We start from the raw sequence: 26,419 nt of genomic DNA on the forward strand, positions 1-26,419 counted from the left end.
ACAGGTAACAAGCTATGAATGCTACTGTAGCTGGAACCGGTATTCTGTGCTTGGATTTTTCATTAGCATCTAAAATTTCGTCAGGTGCTAAAAGAGTGGTAACATCCAGCCCCAAAGACAGGAGACTGTTTTAAAAATTAAAATCTGAAATGTTTATTTCAGTGCTTAATGTTTATTTATACTGTGCAAAATGAAAAGATGCTAAGAATTTTTATGGGCAATGGATTCAACAAGTATTCGGTTTTTTTTAAAAGTCCTACTATATTTAATACAAGTGCTTATTAAAAGCTAGAAATGGCATAGCAGGCACTGTCTTAGAAGACACATCTTCTTTTCTTCTTTCAAATAGAGGGAATACAAACTGATTTATTGTCAAGCATATATATTTGTATTTATTGGTTGCAGTTGTTATTTAATCATTATTAGTATTATTGATTTATTATTTACTGTGCATTACCTATAGAAGAAAACCTGCTTCTTGCTTTAGAATTAACGTTAAATTGAACTTTAATAAGGCCTAATCACATCTTTTTCTTCCTTCCCCTCCATCCCTATCAAAGTTGTTTGGCATTGGATGATTTGGTCTGTAGCAATGGGATATATGATTATTTGCCTTGGCTCTGTTTTTTGCTTTGTAAGGCTCCGGCAAGGTATGTATCTTTATATTCAGAAGCTTAATGAGAGAAATGTATGGTTAAATATTTCCTGTAATTTATTCTGCTATATCCGATAAGCTAAATCTAATAGGTTAATACAGGTAGACAATTGAGCCCAAAAGTTCTGTTGCTAAGTGAGACATTTGTTAAGTGAATTTTATGACCTTTCTTGCCACAGTCGTTAAGTGAATCAATGCAGTTGTTAAATTAGTAGCACGGTTGTTAAGTGAATCTGGATTTCCCATTGACTTTGCTTATCAGAAAATCACAAAAGCGGATCTGATGACCCCCTGGGCACTGCAATCGTCATAAGTATGAGTCAGTTAATAACATCTGAATTTTGATCATGTGACTATGGGGATGCTGTAATGGTTGTAAGTGTGAAAAACAGTCATAAGTCACTTTTTAAAGGGATGTTGCAACTTCAAACGGTCATTAAATGAACTGTTGTAAATCGAGGACTATCTGTAGATTAAATCTAATCCTTTCAATACAAATAGTGACAATATTTCTTCCCGTTTGGTTATAGGTAGTCCTTGATTTACGACCTCATTTGGCACCAGAATTTTCATTTTTAAGCAGTTATTAAATCAATCCCAATCTTACTGTCTTTTTTGCCACAATATTAAGTGAATCACAATGCTATTAAGTAAATCCAGTTTACCCCCATTGATTTTGCTTGTCAGAAGCAAGCTGGGACGGTTGCAACTGGTGATCACATGATCTGGCTACAATCAAAGCAAATATATGCTAGTTACTGAGTGCCTGAATTTTGATCACATGACCTTGGGCAGGGGTGGGCAACTGTGGCTCTTTTACAACCTGTGGACTTCAACTCCCAGAATTCCTGAGACAGCTTGGCTGTCTCAGGAATTCTGGGAGTTGAAGTCCACAGGTTGAAAAAGGGCCACAGTTGCCCACCCCTGACCTTGGGGATACTGCAATGGTCATAAGTGCAAGGACAGATCAAAAGTCACTTTTTTTCAATGCCGTTGTAACTTCAAATAGTTGCTGAATGAATGGTTCTAAATCAAGGATTACCTGTATTACTTTTAAAGCTTAAATGTCTTGAGAGAATGCCTCTATGGGCCCTCCTTTGTTGAGATTATTTGAAATTAGAAATAGAATAACCACTTGGAAGGGGCCTTGGAGGTCGTCTAGTCCAACCCCCTGCCTAGGCAGGAAACCCTACAGCAGACAAATGGTTATCCAATCTATTCTTTAAAAATTCCAATGTTGGAGCATTCACAACTTCTGGAGACAAGTTGTTCCACTGATTAATTGTTGTAACTGTCAGGAAATTCCTCCTTAGTTCTAAATTGCTTCCCTCCTTGATCAGTTTCCACCCATTGCTTCTTGTCCTGCCCTTAGGTGCTTTGGAGAATAGTTTGACTCCTTCTTCTTTGTGGCAACCCTTGAACACTGCTATCATGTCGCACCTAGTCCTTCTTTTCATTAAACTAGCCATACTCAGTTCCTGCATCCGTTCTTCATATGTTTTAGCCTCCAGTCCTCTAATCATCTTTGTTGCTCTTCTCTGCACTGTTTCTAGAGTCTCCACATTTTTTTTATATCGTGGCACCAAAACTGAATGCAGTATTCCAAGTGTGAATTGAGATTAATCCTTTGCAATGTTTGACAGGAACCTAGGTTGACTCTTCTCCATAGTCCCTTTCATTATTTGAGAATAACTCTCTGGCTAACTGAGGACCCAAATAGGCCTTTTGGCTGTTGATTTTAACTTTTGTTTTAATTTATTTTTAATATCTTGAGCTCTAGTTCTAATGTTTTATGGCAGACGTTTGGGAGACCTCAGTAAATGGTGATATTTTAGGCTGAATAAAATAAATGAAGGAATAATATCATATCAACTTTAGAGGCAATATAAATGCTGTGGATTCCTTTATTTATTCATGTCAACGATCCCATCTCATCATAGAGCCAATTTGGTCTACTCTAGGGCTTAAAGCACCAGTCCAGAAATGGGAAGATTGGCCTTACACACGAAAGCCACCTGGGTGACTTTAGGCCAATCACTCTCCCTCAGCTCAACCTGCCTCGCGGGCTTGTTGTTGTGGAATAGGAGGAAGGAATATTAAATCTTCACTCGCTTTTTATTCAGAGCACACACAATCTATCTCTGTTCTTACTGTTCTTCCCCCAAATGAACTGATCCCTCCCAGTTTATTATTTATTAACCAAGAAATATTGATAGTTTCTTCTGAGTGGATTTATAGTTATTCTTTAAAAGTTGCAGGCTTTTCAATAAGAATATCAAATAGCAAAGGATCTCTTCTGAACCACCTGAAATAATCCAATCTACATTGTTTATCTATTTTGTTAGTAGTGCAAATTATAGACATAGTGGGAAAGGTAGGATTTATATGGCAAACTAGGTACATATATATGTGTGTGTGTGTACATATATTAGTGTTTGAGAAAGAGAATTAATGGAGAACAAATGGATGAAGAGGTAGTTTTGATCAACTTTTGACTCTTTCCCTGAATATTGTATGCAGCCGTCCAATTTATTTTTTCTGGAATATGAAACCTTCAGGCAATTCTTTCCCTCTTTGACACACTAGTGCATTGTTTTTCAACCTCAGCAACTTTAAGTTGTTGCTGATTGAGGAATTCTATAGTTGAAGTCCACACATTTTATGGTTACTGAGGTCAAGAAACACCACACTAATGTGTCAAAATTGCTGCAGCGAAGAAAATCCTTTACAGGTAGTCCTCGACTTACGACCACAATTGAGCCCAAAATTTCTGTTGTTAAGTGAGACATGTGTTAAATGAGTTTTGCCCCATAGTATGACAGTTGTTAAGTGAATCACTGCCATTGTTAAGTTAGTCACATGATTATTAAGCGAAAAAGGCTCCCCTATTGGATTATTTGCTTGTCAGAAGGTCACAAAAGGGGATGATGTGACCTTGGGACACAGCAACCGTCATAAATATGAACCAGTCGCCAAGCATCTGAACTTTGATCAAGTGACCTTGGGGATGCTGCAACGGTCATAAGTGTGAAAAATGGTCATAAATCACTTTTTACATTGCCATTGTAACTTTGAACGGTCACTAAATGAACTGTTGGAAGTCGAGGACTACCTATATTTGAAATGTTCTCTGTCAACCTTTCCTGTTTCAGTCAACCGAGCTCGCAGGCAACAGAAGAAGTTGATGAGTCATGACAGGAGGTAAGTACTCAGAATGTAACAGATTGCCAAAAAATAGTGGGAATTGTGCACTGAATTTAGAAAACTATGTACAAGAGAAGATTGTGGACTGTACAAGATAGGCCTGGCAAATGGGTAACAGGAGAGAATAGACAGGAAAAATAAAGGAGTGGCTTCTTATTAACTTTAGAACAGGGGTGAAATGCTCCAGGTTTGGACCGGATTGCTTGATCCGGTAGCGATGGAGGCAGGTGGTTCGGAGAACCGGTAGCAAAACTCCCTGTCCCCCCACTGGGCAGTGTGGGCTTTTTTTTTTATTTTTAAAAGCATTTTTTCTACAACCTCTTTGGCTGAAAAAATGCTTTTAAAAATTGAAAAAAAAAAGCTTCTGATGATTGTGCGGCTCAGCTGGGATCATCAGAGGTTTTTAAAAGCATTTTTTCTACAACTTCTTCGACTGAAGAGTTATAGAAAAAATGTTTTTAAAAGGAAAAAAAGCCTCTGCCGATCAGGCAAGTCAGCTGGGATTGTCAGAGGCTTTAAAAGCATTTTTTTACAACCTCTTCAGCTGAACAGGTTGTAAAAAAAATTGTTTTAAAAGTAAAAAAAAAAAAGTTGGTCACGCCCACTCAGTCATATTATCCCCCACCAAGCCATGCCCACAGAACTGGTTGTAACAAATTTTACATTTCACCATTGCTTTAGAGACAGAGAGTGAGCATCTGGTGGTGAAATTCCAGATGTTTTATAGACTTGAAATCCTAAGGCATAAGTGTTTAAGCTGTACGGTATCTGTTCTTGAAAATTTGGCATGCAGAAAAAAATCAAAAGTGTTTAGCAGATTAAAATTTTTAGCCTGGCAGAAGAGGGAAATGCCCAGATATGCTGTTGTGTCAATTAAATCAAGGCCCTCGGTTTAAATTAGATTAAAGTCAGTCTTTGGCATGTTCATCCCCTCTTTCTTGAAATGTCATGCCCTTAGCATGGTACTCAAGCTCAAGTCTGATCCTCAACCCGGAATAAGATATATGGGTCTCTGCCCCAGATCAGTCTTCCCCAAATCTGATTGCCTCCAATTTTCTGAGGAAACAGTTGCCAGAAATAGTTCTTCTTTGAACTATGTCCAGCCCATTTACAAAAATTAATCCATAACTATTGATGGAGATTCCTTAATTTTATAAATCCTTACTGTAATTTTATAAATACAGTAAGATAATTTTAGGTTTTGAATTAAATGGTTTTAATGAGCCTGGCAAGAGGAGAGACAACTCCATGCTGCATATGGGGACCCAATAAGGACCTCAGATATTTTCTCTGTACTTCTCCCCTAATGCCCCAAGTGATAATTGTCATCAGATATTGTATTCTATATTTGATAGAATATATCAAATATAGTATATATTTGATATTTATAATATATAAATGCAGTTGATCAAAAGGTCGGCAGTTCAGCGGTTCGAATCCCTAGTGCCGCGTAACAGGGTGAGTTCCCATTACTTGTCCCAGCTTCTACCTAGCAGTTCGAAAGCACATAAAAAAATGCAAGTAGAAAAAATAGGGACCACCTTTGATGGGAAGGTAACAACGTTCCGTGTATCTTTGGCATTTAGTCATGCAAGCCACATGACCACAGAAACGTCTTCGGACAGCGTTGGCTTTTCGGCTTTGAAACGGAGATGAGTACCGACTCCTAGAGTTGGGAATGACAAGCACATATGTGCAAGGGGAACCATTACCTTTACCTTATAGTATTCTAGAAGACTATTTGAAGCTTATGGGTGATAACCACAATTGTCCTCCCCAAAAGGCTCACACTGTTGAGCATCTGATGTCCTTCACATTTGTGCCCCGAAGAAGCAACTTGTGTTCAACTCAGATCTTGATGTCATTCATATTTTATGTGTCTCTCATTTACAGAAGATATTTTTATGCCAAACGGAACAAAAGATGTGTCTCCAATAGGATTATGGAATCTGCAGGAAATGATGATGGTGAGTTAATTAGGACCTTTCTCCATTCATAAAATTCTTCCTCAAGATTATGCTAATGTGCATTTCCCACTACTTGAATTTACAGAAAAGTATGCTAGCGAAAGTTGCTTTAGGAATGAAGCACACTGGTGTCCTTACAGATTTAATGCAGGAAAAATTAAGGAAAGTAATTGGCAGATCTGGTTTCAACCAAGCATGATCTACAGTAGGAAAATCATCTCCCTAATATGGACTTGGGTTGGAGTTGAAGAGAAGGGAAGATTTGACATGTAGCAAAATATGCTCTGGTTTCACATAACTATGTTGTGTGGTATACAAAACCCCTTGGGGGGCATAAATTTAGCATTATTTTGAATTAGTGTTGTTGTAAAATGATTAAAGGCCTCGAGATTAAAACATGTGAAGAATGATTGCAGCATTTTTGGTTTGGCTAGTCTAGAGAAAAGGACTGGGATGGGTGGGCACGATAGCAGTATTCCAGTATTTGAGAAGTTGCCACAAAGAATTGGGGTGTGTGTGTGTCGTCAACTTATTTACCAAAGCACCAGAAGGCAGGACAAGAAACAATGAATGGAAACTAATGAAAGAGAAAAGCAACCTGGAACGAAGGAGAAACTTCCTAACAGTGGGGACAATTAACCAGTGGAACGGCTTGCCTTCAGAAGTTGTGGGTGCTTCAACTTCTGGAGGTTTTTAAGAAAAGACTAGACAGTCACCTGTCTAAAATGTTATAGGGTCTCCTGCTTGAGCAGAGATTTGGATTAGAAGACCTCCAAGGCGCCTTCTCTATTCTTTGATTGGTTGGTTGGTTGGTTGGTTGGTTGATCAAAAGTTTCTCTATTCTGGAACAGTGCTAAGTTCATAAGAAATTTGAAACACCCAATTATGGGGAAGGTTGCAAACTGAAGTGGGAAAGAACTTTCTATTACACCAAGCAATGGCCCTCTTAAACATGCCAGCTCTATTTATCCGTAACAAAAATGACATTTTGGGAAGGAAAACTCTTTGGCTACCAACAAGGGTAGGTTCAGAAGGAAGTTGTATTGGATGGAACAGAATGAAATGCTAAACTCCCCCTCCCCCCCATCATCACATATTCATGTTCACCACATATTCCTGTGTGTGTGTTTGTGCACATGTGCATGTACGCACACAAGCTGTCTTTCCACACATTGAAGTAGCTTTCTTGATGCCAGATTGAAAATTTGAAACTAAACCAATCTTGCAGTCAAGCTGCCCAGGCCTTTGCTGTTGAAGCTGGGAGTAGTCTTACCACAGACTCCTGCACAGCTGCTTTCACTGCTTTCTTTTCCTCGAAGGAAGGAAAGCAAGGAGAAATGGCTTCATAGCAGGCACTCTGTGGCAGAAAGTTAGCCCTGGGGGCTGGGAGAACTATTCTGTTCCCCTTAGTTCCCCTGTTACCTAATCCCATGAAACAATCACACCATGAAGTCAAAGAACTGACAGCAATGACTTGTGAGTTTTTAACTGCCAAGGACTGGCTCCAAAGTAGGTTTCCTCACCCCATCCCACATCTTTCCTTTCTCTTTGTCTAGTATAACCTAGTATACTTTTCTGCCATCACAGGTCATGTAGAACAGAACAGAACAGAACAGAACAAGAACAGAACAGAACAGAACAGAACAGAACAGAACAGCTTTATTTGGCCAAGTATGGAATTTGTCTCCACAACAGAAGCTCTCAGCGAACACACAAAGTAACACAACAGCCACCACAACAACACAGCATTTGACTGTTGCTGGGTTTGAAAGCACCCTGCACCAACAATTACATCAGCCTTGCAGCAGGAGCTTTTATTCTTCAGGAGATGAGGACATAGACTAATAGGGTTGGAAACGACCTTGGAGGTATTCTAGTCCAATCCTCTGCTCAAGCAGAAGACCTTAATACCATTTCAGACAAATGGCTGTCCAATCTCTTCTTAAAAATCTCCAATGAGGGAGCACCCACAACTTCTAGAGGCAAGCTGTTCTACTGATTAATTGTTCTCACTCTCAGGAAATTTCTCCTGAGTTCTAGGTTGGATCTCTCTTTAATGATCTTCCACTCATTGGAAGAGTGATTAATTACTCTTTAACTCATTAATTGGAGTTGGGTTCTTCTGGAACGCTGGCAATTACTTCTTGTAATTGCTTTGGAGGATAGGTCGTTCCCCTCTTCTTTGTGAGGGTAATATAATAAGGGCACTGCCTATGTATAAATTCTGGAACATTCTTATAGACAAAACCAGAACATTTTTACCATGAGCAGAAGTTATTTTCTATGAATATTTGCTTAGATTCTTCAGGCTGCTGCAGTGGCAGGTGGAATTAATATAAGGTAAGAGTAAAAGTTCCCCTCGCACATATGTGCTAGTTGTTCCTGACTCTACGGCAGTGGTTCTCAACCTGTGGGTCGTGACCCCTTTGGGGGTCGAACGATCCTTTCACAGGGGTCGCCTAAGATATTTTCAATGGTTTTAGGAATAATTTTATGGTTGGGGGTCACCACAACATGAGGAACTGTATTAAAGGGTCGCGGCATTAGGAAGGTTGAGAACCCCTGCTCTAGGGGGTGGTGCTCATCTCCGTTTCAAAGCTGAAGAGCCAGCACTGTCCGAAGACATCTCTGTGGTCATGTGGCCGGCATGACTAAATGCCAAAGGTGCACAGAACACTGTTACCTTCCCACCAAAGGTGGTCCCTATTTTTCTACTTGCATTTTTATTTACGTGCTTTCGAACTGCTAGGTTGGCAGAAGTTGGGATAAGTAATGGGAGCTCACACCATTACGCGGCACTAGGGATTCGAACCACTGAACTGCCAACCTTTTGATTGACAAGCTCAGTGTCTTAGCCACTGAGCCACCACATCCCTGAGGATTAATACAGTGTGAAGCATATTCCAAGTCTTGTAGCATTTTGAAAGATTACAGTTTTCTTACTGGCACAAGAAGGTGCATCTTCAAATAATTATGCACCATAAATCTTTATTTGGCTTTAAAACATTCTCCTTTGGAGGAGATATTTTGATGCAATGTGCTTCTTGTCTCTTAAGTCACAGAGCAAGTTGATGCCTATGAAAACATGCCGCCAGATATGGGTGCACAACGTGGCCAGAGGTTACTGCAGAAAGGAAAAATCTTGCCCAATACCCTCAAGATGGAAGGTAGGTACAGATAGGCAGGGCATAGAATTGGCACAGGGGAAGTGCCAATAATAAAAATGGTATAAAGAGCAAAGACTGATTATGACTGGACTAATGTTACAGTAATAGCAAATAATATTATATGATCAAGTAAGGTACCATTATAAACATTGCACTTTCCTTCTCTCTCTTTTTTCTTTTTATGACCCTGTAATCTCTTGATTTGGGATGGGGTTGGGATGATTGGGTGGAGCTGAGCATTTACTGGCCAGATGTCCTTCCTGACACCTACGCAGAGTTTGCAGTAGATATTTTCTCTTTGCACCCTGAGAGACATCACACTTTATCTACATCCTGTGAATTGCTTTTAAAGATCTGGCTTTGAGTTGTTAGTGGTTTAATTTTGGTTTAATTTCTGAGCTTGTGAAGCCAATGATACAAAGCACAGAAGGGGAATCTGCAGCTCAAGAGTTCTGAAAAAGTAAATGTTTACAGAGGTGAGGTAAATGCAGTTTTTTACACAGCCCAATCCAGTGCTGAAATTCAATTTTTTTTCCTACTGGTTCTGTGGCTGTGGCTTGGTGGGCGTGGTATGGCTTGGTGGGTGTGGCAGGGGAAGGATACTGCAAAATCTCCATTCCCACCCAACTCCAGGAGAAGGATACTACAAAATACCCATTCCCACTCCACTCTGGGACCAGTCAGAGGTGGTATTTGCCGGTTCTCTGAACTACTCAAAATTTCTGCTACTGGTTCTCTGAACTACTCAAAATTTCCACTACCGGTTCTCCAGAAACTTTCAGAACCTACTGGATTTCACCCCTGGCCCAATCCACCAAGATAGCTTCATAACTCTTACTGCATGAATAAGGGCCTGTAATGAACACAACTGTAATTTACAATTTTTAAACATGTTCTAAATGTTCCTAGGCATTTATTTATAACTTTTCTTGTTATTGTAAAGCAACATTACAGTCACAGTCACCTGTGACTAGTAAGGCTTCCTTAAATGAACGCAGGATACAAAAAAAAAAAAAAAGCACAGGAAATGGTAAAGCTGTTTAAAGACTGAACAAAAAAGGCCCTCCACCTTTCAACGTGGGGCACCTGCCTTTACCATTCATAACAACAAACAACAAGACTTGTTCCACTCTGAAAACACCAGAAATGTAGGTGTGAATTTCTCATAGAATGTTTGACACTATATTCCTCAGAATCATAGGGTTCTTCAAGAACTTGATGAAGTTCTATAAGAGATTAATAGCAAAAAAAAAAAAAAAAAGTTTACAGACCACTTTATAATCATGATGATCCATGATGACCCATGAAAAAAATTTAAGGTGGCCATTTTGTGGATCCTTCTCCTCCTTCTTCTCCTTCTCTTCTTCCAGGTTCTGCAGCTTCACGAGGTTTAAAACCCTCTTATAATCACTAACAGGAATAGCAAGTGTGGCAGTAGCACAGAATATCTTCACTCCAGTAGTGTTAATAGCACACTTTGTGCAACAAGCTGGTTCAGCTAGGCAACTTTTTGACACAAGCAACACAGAGGAGGGTAGAGGAAGTAAATAACTTTTAACTCTTCCTCTTTTTGCATGATTAGACAAAGAGTTATTTCACTATGAGTGATTTACAACATCTTTTAGAGTTGACCAATCATTGTGCGAAACTAGCAAAGGCTGTTTCATTTTAAATTGTAACTTTTCAGGAGCTTCCATGCCTGCCTGCTATCAGATAAGCTGTTTTTAAAAATCATATTTCAGAACAGCGTTTCTCTACCTTGGCAACTTTAAGGTGTGTGGACTTCAGCTCCCAGAATTGAATGCCAGCTGGGGAACTCTGGGAGTTGAAATCCAAACATTTTAAAGTTGCCAAGATAGAGAAACACTCATAGAGAATGGTTTTTAAAAATAAAAGTGCATTTAACAAAGTAAGCTTTTCTTACTTTACTTCAAAGTGGTGAAACCAATTTAAACAAATAAAATAAACAAACATTTAAAATCAGATGCAATCACATGATGGCTTGCTTACCGACCGCACACTTAACAATGAACTTTCCAGTCCCTATTGTAGTCATAAGTCATGTAGAATCATGCAGTCCATTCTTAATGTAGGAGGCCAGTGCCTTAAAAAGAGCATTCTCAACTTTAGCAATCATAATCCACTATAATATTTAGTGAAACAATTAGTGTGCCTATTTCCCATGAAGAGAACCAAATACCGTCATAAATACATAAATAATAAAAGTATTTGTGATTGACAGATGTTCCAGACAACTCTCCTACTTGTGGCTTTGCTCCCTGCTTTGTACAAGCCTCAGGGGTGTTCCATTGCAAGTTGCTTGAGAGTATCCAGGGAGACATGACTTGAAGTCTGAGAAGCCATGCCTTATGCCAATCAATCAGAATAGAGCTGGAAGGGACCTTCGGGGTCTTCTAGTCCAATCCCCTGCTCAAGCAAGAGATCCTATACCAGTGATGGCTAACCTTTTTGCCATCGCATGCCAAAAGCGGGGGAGTATGGGGGCACGCATGCACATGTCCATACCCATAATTCTATGTGCCCCATCCCCCTGCGCATGGTGCGTGACACCCCCCCGCATTCCCCCCATTTTTGGCACACGATGGCCCGGTGCGCCCAGTAGGCCCATTTTGTGCCCTCTCCAGGCTCCAGAGGCTTTCTAGGAGCCTGGGGAGGGCAAAAACAGCCTTCCCCACCCCCCTGGAGGACCTCTGGAGGCCGGAAATGGCCCATTGGCCAACTTGCGGTGGGACTGGAAGGTCCAAAAATCAGTTGGCCAGTGCACACATGTGCGCTGGAGCTTAGCTTGCATGCCCACTGATATGGCTCTGCGTGCCACCTGTGGCACACGTGCCATAGGTTCGCCATCACGGTCCTATACCATTTCAGACAAGAGCCTGTCCAGTCTCTTCTTAAAAACCTCTGGTGATGAAGCACCTACAACTTCTGAAGGCAAGCTGTTCCATTGGTTAATTGTTCTCACTGTCAGGAAGTTTCTCCTTAATTCCAGGTTACTTCTTTCCTTGATTAATTTCCATCCATTGATTTTTGTCCTTCCGTCTGATGCTTTGGAAAATAAACTGACCCCCTCCTTTTTGTGGCAGCCTCTCAAATACTGGAATACTGCTATCATGTCCCCCCTAGTTCTTCTTTTCTCTAGACTAGCCAAACCCAAATCCTGCAACCGTTCTTCTTATGTTTTGGTCTCCAGGCCTTTAATCATCTTAGTTGTTCTTGGCACTTTTTCCAAACTCTCAACATCTTTTTTGTCATGTGGTGATGAAAACTGGATGCAGTATTCCAGGTGTGGCCTTACTAAGGCTTTATAAATGGTACTAATACTTCACGTGATGTTGATTGTCTGATGTCAATGAGACAATTTTCTGATGATTTACTGATGTCAATCAGAAAAAGCTAGTCCAAGAATTGCACGTAACCATTTCTTCCTTTTCTTTCCATCAGATGAAGAAGAATATGAATGCCCTGATAGTGAAACTGAGCTGAAGTCAGATGGTAAAATGGGTCAAGTGGGGGGAGGGGCAGCATGAGATGGGAAAGGAAATGATAAGACAGTAGTTAGCTCTCAAGCCATAGACACAGAATGACCACCAAATGTACCCTCTTGAGATATGTAGGGTTGGATGTGGGGAAAGTTTGGATTGGTTGGAATCACTTGCTGTGGTCATCATAATATGATATTTCTTTGGGGCAATGTACAAATGAGTCAATGAATAAACCATTATTTACTTTATATTAGGAAATTCCATGAAATCTTACCAGGCTGTAAATGTATCGATTGCAGTTATGGTTGGCATCAATTTACCTAGTAAACCTTTCTTAAGTGCTGCAGTGTTCTGAGAAACTGAACATCTCATTGTTAAAATATAATATATGCAGTTATAGGTAAAACCAGAAAACAGAGGAAACCACAGCTCTTGATCGAGCTTTAGATTGGGCAACTAATAGCATCATAATAGAATATGGAAGAGAAAAATAATAGTGAAAGTGAGAAAAAAAGTGGGTAGGGAAAAATGGCAGCCGTTTCTGGGTCACTACTGTGCGACCCAGCGACAAATTGCTCTATTTTGTTGCTTTTACAAAGCCTGCACAGTGCTGTGGAAAGCTTCTGAAAGTTACAGAAACTTCTAGCACTTGCAGACTGCATTAAGGCATTAATACAGTGGTGAAATCCAATTTTTTTTACTACTGGTTCTGTAGTCGTGGCTTGGTAGGCATGGTGTGGCTTAGTGGGCGTGGCAGGGGAAGGATACTGCAAAATCTCCATTCCCACCCCACTCTGGGGCCAGCCATAGGTGGCATTTGCTGGTTCTCCAAACTGCTCAAAATTTCTGCCACCGATTCTCCAGAACCTGTCAGAACCTGTTGGATTTCACCCCTGCAGCAAAATGGAGCCATCTGCTCCATGGCTGCCATCTTGTCCCACTGCCCCAACATGAGGTCTGGGAATTGTGAAAAGGTAAATGTGGGATAAGTATGGGCATGTCAGGAGGAAGCCCAAGCATTGCGGGGTCCTGGTAGGGCAGGATGAATCTGGCGTTAGGTTCTGCCTTGATTTATCTTCACAATAAGCAACTGAGTCGGAAGATCATTTAAAAGCAGTTTACTAGAGTACCCTGATAAAATGGGATTTCACTATGAAAAGGGAGAACCTGGAGACCCACTTTGAATTCCTTTTTATAGTTAACACAACAAAGAAAAATGAAAGAGGAAAGTTGGTTGGACAAGATAAGAATAATCCCTCCTTGCACAGTAAATCAATTATAAAGCTTGTTTGAAGTTAGATAACCAGATCCCAGTTGACACTAAACTTTTTCCTATCAGGAGATATTTTTTATTTTATTTTATCTATTTATTTGTCAAGAACGTATTGGGTAATAAGTATAAACATAGATTGGATACATAAAATAGATACAAATAGAGGAAACATTAGGACAGGGTCGGTAGGCCCATTCTTATGCACGCCCCTTACAGACCTCTTAGGAATGGGGTGAGGTCAACAGTAGACAGTCTTAGGTTAAAATTTTGTGGGTTTTGGGATGAAACCACAGAGTCAGGTAGTGCATTCCAGGCGTTGACCACTCTGTTGCTGAAGTCATATTTTCTGCAATCAAGACATCCTTCTGTAAATTATCTTTTCAGTTTAGGAATGTTAAAAGCTATCTAATCAATCCGTACAACCATAGGATAAAGGTTTTCCTACATTCCAGTCTGTCATGAGCCTGAACATCATTTTAAAAGACAAAATAAGTCAAATTAAAATACAAAGCATTTATGTTACTTAGCAAGTTACAAAATCCACGTTATATGCCTCTCAACATCCATGTCATGTTCCCCTCAGGAGAGGAGCAGCAGGATGTTGCAGCGTTCCTGTAGTCAGTCTAAGGGTGAATGACCACAGGATGGTGCACTGGCCATAATTTTGAAATGGGGTCATAATGTAGTTTTGGGGAGGATTTGTCCTCAGTTCAAACTGCAGGTTAGTGACCTGTTATATCTCAAGGACTCCTTGTAATCTTTTTAATCTTGTTTGGTTTTGCTTCAGATGATGAAAACTATGAAAATACTCAAGAAGAAGTGAAACCGGAAGATGTAGTTTTGAATGGTAAACTAATTTCTCTCACAAGCTTTGCTTTCTTAATGTAAGGTCACATCAGATTGCTTCATTGACTTCCTACATTTTGTGAAGGAAGCTGATGAACTTCTCAGGGCAATTGCAGAAAGTTTTGAAATGTTAAGATGCAGGTCATGACCGTAGGGTACAGATGTCCTTCTTGGTTTGCTTGACCATCTTGTACAGATCCCCTGTGAACCAGGGGTGGGTTCTACTTACCTTTACTACCGGTTCGCAACAGGGCCACACATGTGCACTCACTTTGCTAGCGTGCACCCCCTCTTCTGCGCAAGCGCAGAAGCTTCTGTACATGCGCAGAAAAATTTTCATGATGTCAGGGTGAGTGGGTGGAGCCTCCTGCCGGTTTTATTATCGGTTCTATAGAACTGGTATGAACCGGGGGCAACCCACCATTGCTGTGAACCCTCATTCTTCAGCAGCTCTTTGAATGAGTAACGTTACTTGGGGAGGAACAAAACCCTATTGGATTTGTGGGCAGAGAACTATAATTTTTAAGGGTAGATGAAAAATAAATACTGAAGAATAGTAAACATTCACTTGTGTGTATGAAAGGGGGGATTCTGAATTTTGTACAGGTAGTCCTCAATGTACAATCATTTGTTACTGACCACTCAAGGTTGCAATGGCACTGAAAAAAGTGACTTACAACTGGTCCTCACACATATGACTGTTGCAGCATCCTCACAGTCATACAATCAAAATTCGGGCGCTTTGCAACCAGCATACATTTATGATGGTTGCAGTGACTCTAGGTCATGTGATCACCATTTGTGACCTTCCCAACTGGCTTACGACAAGCAAAATCAATGGGGAGAAAGACAGAATTTGCTCAAAAATCACATGGTTCACTTAACAACTGCAGTGATTCATTTAACAATTGGAGCCAAAAATGTAAAATTGGATACAATCTGTTGTCCCCAGTTTGGGTTTGAGCCTAATGCCGAATGAAGAACACCAGACATGAGATTTGGTCTGGTTTTGTTTCCTTTTATTGAAGGAAAGACGCCTTCTGCAAAAGGGGTCCCAGCCAGCAAAATGCCAGGACCCAGAACAAAGGATTAAGAAAGCTTTATACAATTTCACTAAAGCAGAAGGCAGGATAAAGCAGGATATAGAAAACAAATCATCTAATAAACATTTTAGTAACGATCTAACAATTGTCCTATTGGCCTCTAGCTGTCCCTTAAGCCTTGGTTGATGAATGCTCCAGAAGTTATTTAATAAGCATTGTATTTGCTCCTGGCCATCCCTATTTCCTAATTTCTACCTGAATTATGCAAGATGGAGTTGCCATATTTAAACTTTCCAAAGGATGTTCAGGAAAAGGAAGAGGGTATATCTGCGTCAGTGCCTACCAATTCATCTGGCAGATAGTCCTCAATTTACAACCCCAATTAAGCCCAAAATTTATGTTGCTAAGTGAGACATTTGTTAAGTGAATTTTGCCCCATTTTATGACCTTTCTTGCCACAATAGGTAAATGAATCACTGCAGTTGTTAAGTTAGCAACATGGGTGTTAAGTGAATATGGCTTTCCCATTGACTTTGCTTGTCAGAAGCTGAAGACCTATACTCTGAGCTCTCTATCTGAACTGGACTAATGACCAACCAACATCTTGACTTAAGAAACCACTCAGTTAAATTTAGATACATTGTGTGTTCTGCATGCCTTATGGCCAGATCTTGCTGTCTCTACTATTGGCATTTCTATAGGAGTGTATCCCAAGTTTGGCAATTTCCAGATCTATGGACTTCAACTTAAAGAATTCCCAAAATGGACCATGCATACAATGGATCACTGAACAAATCAATCTAGAGTTCTCACTTGTATAAATATCTAAACTCGCATTAATAAGCACAAGCAAAGATCTAGCTCTCTAAAGAGGTATAATGCTAGGAAAGGGGGAAAGAAAGAGAAAAGGATTACTAACAACAATGTGGAAGATTTGAAAGTACAGGTTGGAGACAGATTTGTCCTAGAGAAAATCTATCTATGTGGTCAATAAGATTTGACATCAACTTGATGGCATGTAATAATCAAACAATTTTGGAGATAATGTTTTACAACTGTTCTTTTCTACTAAATTGCCAGTACCATCCACCTATCTTTGAATATGAGAAAAGCACCAGGATGAAATTTCCTTTCCTTATCAATCTTATCCTGTCAAATCATTGAGAGAATAATTGGCTTGATTCCCCTCCAAAGAAATGGGTAACAAAATCTAATAGAATTTGCATGCCTTGAGATTACCCTTAGATGGCTTTGGAATAAGGGGGGAAAATAATATTTTAACATCAGATGCCTTATGCATAATTCATTCATAGACTGTGGATAAGATGAAGGCCTCATCACAAAGACACAACAGAAAACACATGTTGCCAGAGCAAGTTTGTTCCTTGGTGAGGTACAAGTTGAGGAGTCCTTCAAACCATTGTTACAAGAGTGGTCCACAGCTCCTTAAGATCTCAAAAAGAGGATCCACCCTTCTTCCCCAGATATGTTTCACATTCAGTATGCAAAGCATGTGGATTAGCAATGACAGCCATCCTTTACTTCCTCTTTTTTTTTTTGAAATGACAGCTGTTCTTTCTTCTATCATAGATGTGCTCATTTACGAAAATAACAAGGACAAGGTGACGTTTGAGCTTCACAATGGGAACTCAGGTATTGAGAAATATATGGGGGGTCTTGACAGAATGAGGAATGCAGGTGTCATGATAAGATATTGGTAGAATATTTTTAATTATTGCTTTCTTATGTCCCATAGCTGACTCCTGGTACTCCAACAAAACCGAGCAGGTCCTTGAGAATTTGACCCAAGACCAAGACCCCATTGCTGAAGGTAGTGTCTGGATTTGATATGGAAGTTGAAAGGACAAGCATAACGCTCATATAGATCAGGGTTTCTAAAACTTGTCAATTTTAAGATGTGGAGAATTCAATCCCTGAAATTCTCAAGTCAGCATGCTGATTGGGAAATTCTGGAATTTGAAGTCCATAAATCTTAACATTGCCAAGGTTGAGAAATACTAAATATAAAGGAAAGCCAACTGGGTTTCCAAAACTGGTGTTCTTCATGTGTTGAAACGTATCTTCACACATACCCAGGCATTTTAGCTAGAGGTAATGTGACATGTACTGTACTGCAACATTATGTTAGTTGGGAACAGCTAGAAATACATCAAAAGTGGTTTTTATTTTTGAAAAGACAACTAGACTAATTTTTTGAAGAAAAAGAAGACACATAATCTTTCCATTCTCCCACCACCACCATCCTGCCAGGACCTATAATTCCCCCCCCCCCACAAACTAATCTCAACTGTCAATAACTGTCCTTCCATCTGCCACAGCATCCAAGGCAACTGATGAAGCTTCCAGGATAGGAAGCAAAACATCTTCTTTTTCCTCAAAAATAATCAGTCCGGTTGCCTTTTCAAAAATAAAAACCACTTTTGATACAACTATGACCTGGACGACTGAGAATCTTCATAGACAGCTAGAAGTACAGTACTCTATTCCATGTAGACATTGTCGTATTGTGGATATATATTTTCCCCTCTGGTCTAACATGCTTATTCTTGTCCTTTATTCTAATCCAGACTATTTATAAACAAAAGTAGTTTAAACAAAGATGTCTGTAGAATTTTGAAATTAACAAATATATTGACTGTATTGATTTTCAAAATTGTAAAGATACTTTAGCACTAGTATTGGTTGCAAAACCTTGTGGCCAGGAGCCTTCATATGGGGGCCCACAATGGGACCAAGGACTCCCAGTCTTCATATTGCTTCATTGTGGCAGCTGCAGATTTTGAAGCATCATGTTACTGCAGGAACATTATTTTCCTTCCTTTTCCTTTTTATGGCTTTAGTTATTTATTATTTATTTATTAAATTTATATGCTGCTCCTCTCATTATCAAGTAATCTTGGATGTTTTATGAGAACTTTCAGAGTATTTCTCATAACAAAAACTGACTCTGTAAAGTCCTGACAAAGTTATTAAATCATGGGGCTGCTGGTGATAATCTACTGTATTTATTTAACAGACAATGAAAACTATATAAATTTGGAAGAAGAGTGTCCTATGAGCTCTGGTGCAGCACGACTCATAGCAGGTACAAAATAGAAACTAAACAACAACAACAATAAAACCCCAAGTCCAGAATTTATTATCTCCAAATGTATGACATTTCTCCATCTTTCTTCATCAGCAAAAGCCAATCTATTTTTAGAAGGCATATTTATTATTACTATTACAGATAGTCTTCAATTTATAACCACAATGGGACCAAAATTTCATTGGCCAAGTGAGGCACTTGCTAAATGAGTCACACCCAATTGATGATCTTTTCTGCAGTTAAGCAAATCACTGCAGTGGATAGGGTAAGGTAGGGTAGGGTAGAGTAGGGTAGGGAAGAGTAGAGTAGAGTAGAGTAGAGTAGAGTAGAGTAGAGTAGAACAGAACAGAACAGAACAGAACAGAACAGAACAGAACAGAACAGAACAGAATAGAATCCCTTTTGTGACCTGGCAAGCAAAATCAATGGAGAAACCACTCTCATAACAACCAGGTTACTAACTTATCAACTGTAATGATTCACTTAACAACTGAGGCAAGAAAGGTCATAAAATGGGGCAAAAATTATTTAACAAATGTCTCACTTAACAACAGAAATTTTGGCCTCAATTGTGGCTGTAAATCAAGGACTACCTGCATTTTATATCATATTTATTTAAGGAAATTCATACCATAAAATCAGTGCAGTTGGAAGTTGAGATTTGTTAGACTGGTAAAATGAGATAGAGGTCTGATATATATAATTGGTAAGCTGAAATCACCATGTCACAGTGATTCCAAATGGGGTTTTATCAATATTTCAATGTTTTAAATTTTTGGGCCACAGTTATTTAATTCTTTTAATAATTTTAAATTTTGTATTGATATGTGTTTTAGTTCTGGCTGTGCACTGCCCTGAGTCCACTAGGAGAAGGGCGGGATATAAATTGAATAAATAAAATGAATAAATAAATAAATATTAAATACACAAAATATAATGATTAGAAACTGGCTGCTTAAATATTAAGTCTTGTATAAGAGACAGTCTATTTATATCAGTTCTGGGGAACACAACTAGTTAAATGACATTCTTTTTATATAGTACCTCATTTGTAGAAATCTTGGATGCTTTGGGATGCTCAGTATAAAGATTTCTAGAGAGGAAGTCTTTGTTTTTAAGCTTTAAATGAACAGTATTTGTGTAATCGCAGTATAAAATGCCATTTAGCTGCTGGTATTGATCTCTTTTTCCAGGTTTACGCTTACAGTTGGCTCTAGACATCCACAAGGACAGGCAGGATGGAGGCAGTGAACCTTCTACAGGTAAGTAAAAAGGAGAACTTTTAGTGAACCACAAAATCTTCAAACTTCTCCTGGATTTCTTCTCCTACCTACCAGATTGAAGTATAGCATTATCATCTTTTTATTTTTAAAACTACCCTCCTACATATGTAATTTGAAATGCATAAAAAATACATTTGCACTTTTAAAGCCTCTACAGAAAGAAAACTGAGCATAAGGTATTTTATATACATCATCTGAAGTCCTCTAATCTTGCCCTGTTCCCAATATAGATTACGCATACAAGTAGTCCTCAATTTAAGACCACAATAAGGGACCAGGAAATTTCTTGAGTGAGTGTTAAGTGAGCCATCATGTGACTGCATCAGATTTTACAGTCTTTTTTGCCACAGTCATTAAGTGAGACATCACGTGACTATGATTTACAACCTTCTCTGCCAGCTTTCCCCACTGGCTTTGTTTGTGGAAAGATGGTTGTATGGTGAAATAGTTATAAATTTGAGGACTGGTCAATCAATCAATCAATCAATTTAGTTTATTGCAGTTATAGACCAGAGACCAGAACAAATAAAAATACTCAGTAAATGTACAATTAAAAATTCTAGTATAAAATAATATATAACAACTAAAATCTATGATAAAATCAGGTCTGTCAATTATACATGGTCTAACTATACTACAATTACAATCCATAAATGTGTGGCCCGTTGTCAGTTTAATACTAAAAGGGAAAGGAATAAGCGGTGCAAAGGGTTTGTCACATTTGTTGTATAACATAACTATGGTGTATTAGACACGTGTTTCTGATTCTGACTAGCGAAGTCAATGGGGAGATCCGATTCACTTAACAACCATGTTAAGCTGTGCAGGATCTAGCCACCTGCACTGTAGTTATGGATTGTTCATCTTTAAGCAACCACTGGAAATAAGCAGTGTCAGAATGGCCAGGATACCTAAAAATTATTGGCAGAATATGTTTTTTCTGGCTGTCTCTGTAAAAGGAACATCGAAGGAGTATGTGACCCACAGTCTCCACCTCTCCTGAGCCACAGGGACAGAGTCTTTCAGTCAATGGTATCTTTGAGGATTGGTCATAAATCACCTTTTTCCAGCAGCATCATAACTTCAAATAGTTGCTAAACAAGTGGCCATAAGTAAAAAAAAAAAACAACTACTTACCATTTCTTAATGTTGACATGAATTCCCCCCACCTCCCATGCTTTGAAACTCTGCATCCATCCTGCATCCAAGGCTGTCTTAATCCTTTGGAGCAGATACTCTACAGGTAGTCCTCGATTTACAACAGTTCAAGACCTCCGGACTTTTCGTCGGGCCCTGAAAACACATTTATTCCATCTAGCCGGGCTGGCTTGACCCCATCCTTACAATTTTAAATTTATAATTGGTTTTAATTGAGCTATTTTAAATTGACGGCCAAAAATATTTAATGTTTTTTAAATTGTTTTTAAATTTTATATGTTGTATTTTTACCATGGCTGTTCACTGCCCTGAGTCCTGTTGGAGAAGGGCGGTATACAAATTAATTAATTAATTAATTAAATAAATAAATAAATAAATAAATAAAATAATAATAATAATAATAATAATAATAATAATAATAATAATAATAATAATAATAATTTAGTAACAGCTCAGAGTTACTAAAAAGTAACTGAAAAAGTGACTTAGGACCGTTTTTCATACCTTGCAGCATCCCCATGGTCACGTGATCAAAATTCAGGTGTTTGGCAACTGACTCATATTTATGACAATTGCAGTGTCCTAGGGTCATATCATCGCCTTTTGCAACATTCTGACTAGCGAAGTCAATGAGGAGATCCGATTCACTTAACAACCATGTTACTAACTTAACAACCACAGTGATTCACTTAACAACAGTGACAAGAAAGGTCGTAAAATGGGGCAAAAGTCATTTAACAAATGTCTCACTTCGCAACAGAAATTTGCGAAGTGGGCTCAATTGTGGGCTCAATTGTGGTCATAAATCAAGGATTACCTGTACTCTGATTTATTCTAATCTCATTCTATTGCCAACTCCAAATGGCTGCAACAGCTGGCATGGTCCATACCAGTAGTGGGATTCAAATAATTTAACAACCGGTTCTCTGCCCTAATGATTTCTTCCAACAACCAGTTTGCCAAACTGCTCAGAAAGTTAACAACCGGTTCTCCCGAAGTGGTGCGAACTGGTTGAATCCCACCACTGGTCCATACCCTCCAAGAGCTGATTGCTGCCCTTTACAACAAAGACATCCTTGGGCTGTTTGGAAACTATGTTCTCAGGCTGGAAAACAAACAGATTAGGTTGCCTTGCAGAATTGTTGATAACATAAATAAATAAATTTATTATTCTAAAGATGGGTCATAACAATGCAATCGCATAAAATACAACAAACCAAATCTCAATAAAATAAAATAGAATAATTAAAAAGGGTTAGATACAAAGAACTCAAAACAAGGTAGGCCAGATTTATTACTTAAAAAAAAATTCTTTTCGAGATTAAATGACAGCAGAGCAACAGTAGAAAGCTGATTGCTAAGAGTTAGAAACTTTGAGAAGTTCCTGCTTTATTCATCAGGGTCTCAATCCTATGAAGAGATGAATGGATCCTTATGTCCCACTGCAAGCAAACTGTTTTACCTCCATACCAACACAAGCAATGAAGAGGGTGAGTATCAAAACTCTTGGATTCTCTAGGAAGGAAGTTGGTTGCAGGAATTTAGAAAAAGAAACTTCAAGGACTACTTTTATAGAATCTGAGAATGGTTTGCTAACAAACAAGTTTGTCCAATTTGTAATAACAGTTTGAGGCAGGGGTGAAATGCTCCCAGTTCGGACTGGATCGCCCAATCCGGTAGCGATGGTGGCGGGTGGTTCAGAGAACCAGTAGCAAAAATTCCTGCCCTCTCCCCATGCCCAGCTGAGCCAGGCAATCATCAGAGGCTTTTAAAATTATTTTTAAAAGCATTTTTTCTACAACCTCTTCGGCCAAAAAAATGCTTTTAAAAGTTAAAAAAAAGCCTCTGATGATTGCGCAGCTCAGCTGGGATCGTCAGAGGCTTTTAAAAGCATTTTTTCTACAACCTCTTCGGCCAAAGAGGTTGTAGAAAAAATGCTTTTAAAAGTAAAAAAAAAAGTTGGCCATGCCCACCCAGTCACATTACCTCCCCACCAAGCCATGCCCACAGAACTGGTAGTAACAAATTTTACATTTTACCATTGATTTGAGGCATTAGGCTAGGATCAGAGAAACTGAAGTTCAAGTTGATCGACAGATATGAAAGATCACTAGGTGACTTTAAGCCAATCATTCACCCTCAACCCAACCTATCTCACAAAGTTGTTTTTCTGGAGAGGAAGTGCTGTGCATGCCATCTTGAACCCTTGAATAAAAGGCAAGATAAAAATCCAATAAATAAAAAACGTTATTTTTCATCTTCAAATCATTTAAAGCTATTTCCAGTAGATGCTGGGACAAAACCCAGGAACTGTTCTTCTGTGTTTTAAGGACAAGCAGCAGAAAAGGAGGGATGTTTTTCAAAGCCATAGGATTGCAATGAATTTCAATGGGTGACTTTTTTCTCAAGAGGGGCTCTTTTGCATTTAAAATTGTGCGGCAGATGGAGGAAAACCTTCTGCTTGGCAAATGCAATAAAACCAACAGCTGCTGTAGTGTGTGTTGAGGGTTTATTGATCTACGAATATAGGATATTTTATTTGAAGAGCAGAAAACATTTGCATGCAAACAAGCACATTTATCAAACTAATTACATACCATATGTCATCTTCCTGGTTTCCTTATTTAGGAATAATAGCTGATTTAGTGTATGTGTGTGGGGGGGGCACGGGGGGGGGAACAGTCTTGTCCTTGACCAAACATACTTATTTTTAACTTGCTTCTTTCCATAGAAACTTGGCCAAGACAGCAAATATGGAACAAAGAGACTAATTTCTATATAGTCTATGCTTGTTATTGCTGATTCTCTTTTCCCTGACAGAACTCACAATAGTTTCTAGCTTACAGCTAGTCCTTGACTTACAGCCACATCTGAGCCCCAAAATTTCTGTGGCTAAGAAAGACAGTCGCTGAATGAATTTTGCCCCATTTTACAAACTTTCTTGCCACAGTTGTTAAGTGAAACATTGCAGTTATTAAGTTAGTAACATGGTTATTAAGGGAATCTGGCTTCCACATTGACTCTGTTTATCAGAAGGTCACAAAAGGTGATCCCATGACTTCAGGACATTGCATAAATGTCCCTCATAAATACATGCCAGTTGCCAAGCACCCAAATTTTGATTACACAACTAGGGAGATGCTGCCATGGTTGTAAGTGTGAAAAACAATCATAACACACTTTTTTCAGTGACATTATAACTTCAAATGGTCACTAAACAAATGTAAGTCAACCTTCCCAGCATGGCTGACTTCCTGTCTGTTCTCCACAGATGCCCCCTTCTTCCTATAGCAGCTCAAGTACAAAAAGAGGCTAAGTATTGGGACAACATTTTCACATCAAAATAGATTGAGAACCAAATTTGACAAGTTTTAAAGCAGCCAAGTACCAAGATATCACTGTACTTGGAAAGCCCAATACAGTATTAAAGACAAGACAGGGGAAAAAATGGTTAACTCTGAACCACTTGGATATCTTCAACTCTCCCCAGTTCCAGAAATCTTATTGACATAAACTGGGATTGGGAATTCAATAAATCTATAACAAGTTTCTCACTGCAGATGCTGACTCCTATGAAAATATGGAAAGCCCCACGAGCCTCAACTCACGGAGAGACGGCATCTTGGATAAACCTGGAGAACGTAAGTTGAGAGGAGAGGGAAGTTATGGAGCTGGAAATGTTTTCATAGGAATGCTGCCTGTTCAAACTTGTTGTGGCAGTCCCAGAGTTAGAAATTTATTTTTTGCCAGATAAATAAGTCATGTGGATCTAGTTGTTGTTCTTTTTTTTTTTTTTGGCTAATTAAAGAAAACATTCCATTTAATGAATTCAGTGTTCTATATTACATTTAAATTGCTGCAGATCCTATAGTTTTCAAGAAACGTTGCTCCTACAGGATCTAGGTCATGGGTTTGTATTACTTTCCCCAGCATTACCTACCCAATCTCCATTTCTTCCACAGATTCTCCCTCTGGCTCCAGATGGCAGCACATCTCTGTTCCTTTTGGAAGTGATCTTAGAGGTGGGCTGCTATGCTCAGACTAGTATTGCTACAGCACGGGAACAAGCTGGGATCAACTCCTTCCTTCTCTAAATTAAAGATATTTCTATCCAGAATTTTACTCTTGTCCCAAGAGATGGGGAATGTTGAATGTGTTAGATGTCAGTTCTTTTACAAGAGAAGAAAACCCTGATAGATTAGACTTGTGTCTGATGTCTACCAGTTGGAGCAGTGAAGAATGGCAGAGGGATTTTTGAAGGAGGTGTGGATAGAAACTTGCATTTTTCAATTGCTCAGAGACTCTGAAAATGTTTCTTTTTTTTCACAATTACTTTCAAGCAAACTTGGACATTTAAAAAAAATAAATAAAAAGCAGTTTATGGGTCTGATGAATCAACAGTTGGCAAATGGTTAATATTACTCAGAGAATCCAGCTCTGGAAGTCACTTGCTGATTTATTAATTTTTATGATAAGTATGAAAACACGCCTTCTTCATTTAAGATTGTGTTGATTGGTGCGCATGACAATCACAAAACCACCCTTCATTTTCAGACACTGAACAGCATTTCAAGCAAGAAGCATATGGTTATAAATGTTTTTTCAATAAAAGGATCAGTGCATCAGTGATCAGTGTAAATCATTGTTTTAATTGGAAAAGATATTCAACTGCAGTGATGTGCCTATACTTGCAAAGATCAGAATTGTGCAAACCTTAATATCCTCGGGATATTATAGGAAAGCGAAAGTTTGACTTTAAAAAAAGCAGACCAGGAAGAGGAGTGATGCTTTTGGGACACGTGTGTTGAAGAAGCCTCCTGAGAATACTGCGGCTAGCCAGGAAAATAAACAAATGAATCATTGAACAAATCAATCCAGAAGTCTCACTTAACCCACAAATGACCAGACTCAAATTATCCTACTTTGGACACACTATGTGAAGATCTGACTCTCTTGAAGAAGGCTGTAATGTTGGGAAAGGTGGAAAGAAACAGAAGAAGAAGATGACCAGGAGTATGGTGGATGGACTGAAAGTGGTGATGGGATCATCAATGGAAGACTGAAGTACTGGATTAAGGGCAGATCTTCATACAGAAAATCCGTCTATGTGGGTTCTAAGTGGAACCAACTTGATGGCACATAATCAAATCAATTTTTTAAAGGGCAAAATCCATGAAGGGCATAAGCAGCTACAGTCATTAGACATGTATG

The 26,419-nt window shown here is 38.9% G+C and overlaps 1 protein-coding gene across 1 annotated transcript in view; it reads left to right on the plus strand.

Annotated features, from left to right (window-relative positions):
- Positions 1–25,835, plus strand: part of CD19 (CD19 molecule) — a 32,874-nt gene extending 7,039 nt beyond the window's left edge. Inside the window, exons 5-17 of the mRNA XM_034423358.3 lie at positions 561–650; positions 3,808–3,856; positions 5,753–5,826; positions 8,883–8,993; positions 12,456–12,506; positions 14,557–14,616; positions 17,249–17,311; positions 17,415–17,489; positions 18,696–18,764; positions 19,961–20,029; positions 22,609–22,698; positions 24,769–24,849; positions 25,171–25,835. Coding sequence (XP_034279249.2) covers positions 561–650; positions 3,808–3,856; positions 5,753–5,826; positions 8,883–8,993; positions 12,456–12,506; positions 14,557–14,616; positions 17,249–17,311; positions 17,415–17,489; positions 18,696–18,764; positions 19,961–20,029; positions 22,609–22,698; positions 24,769–24,849; positions 25,171–25,253 — 965 coding nt within the window. The 3' untranslated portion in view covers positions 25,254–25,835. The remainder of the gene's footprint in view (positions 1–560; positions 651–3,807; positions 3,857–5,752; positions 5,827–8,882; positions 8,994–12,455; positions 12,507–14,556; positions 14,617–17,248; positions 17,312–17,414; positions 17,490–18,695; positions 18,765–19,960; positions 20,030–22,608; positions 22,699–24,768; positions 24,850–25,170) is intronic.
- The last annotated feature ends 584 nt before the right edge of the window (positions 25,836–26,419 follow it).

The sequence above is a fragment of the Pantherophis guttatus genome, chromosome 4 (genome assembly GCF_059756535.1).
Source record: "Pantherophis guttatus breed Tessera chromosome 4, ASM5975653v1, whole genome shotgun sequence".
NCBI lineage: Eukaryota > Metazoa > Chordata > Lepidosauria > Squamata > Colubridae > Pantherophis > Pantherophis guttatus.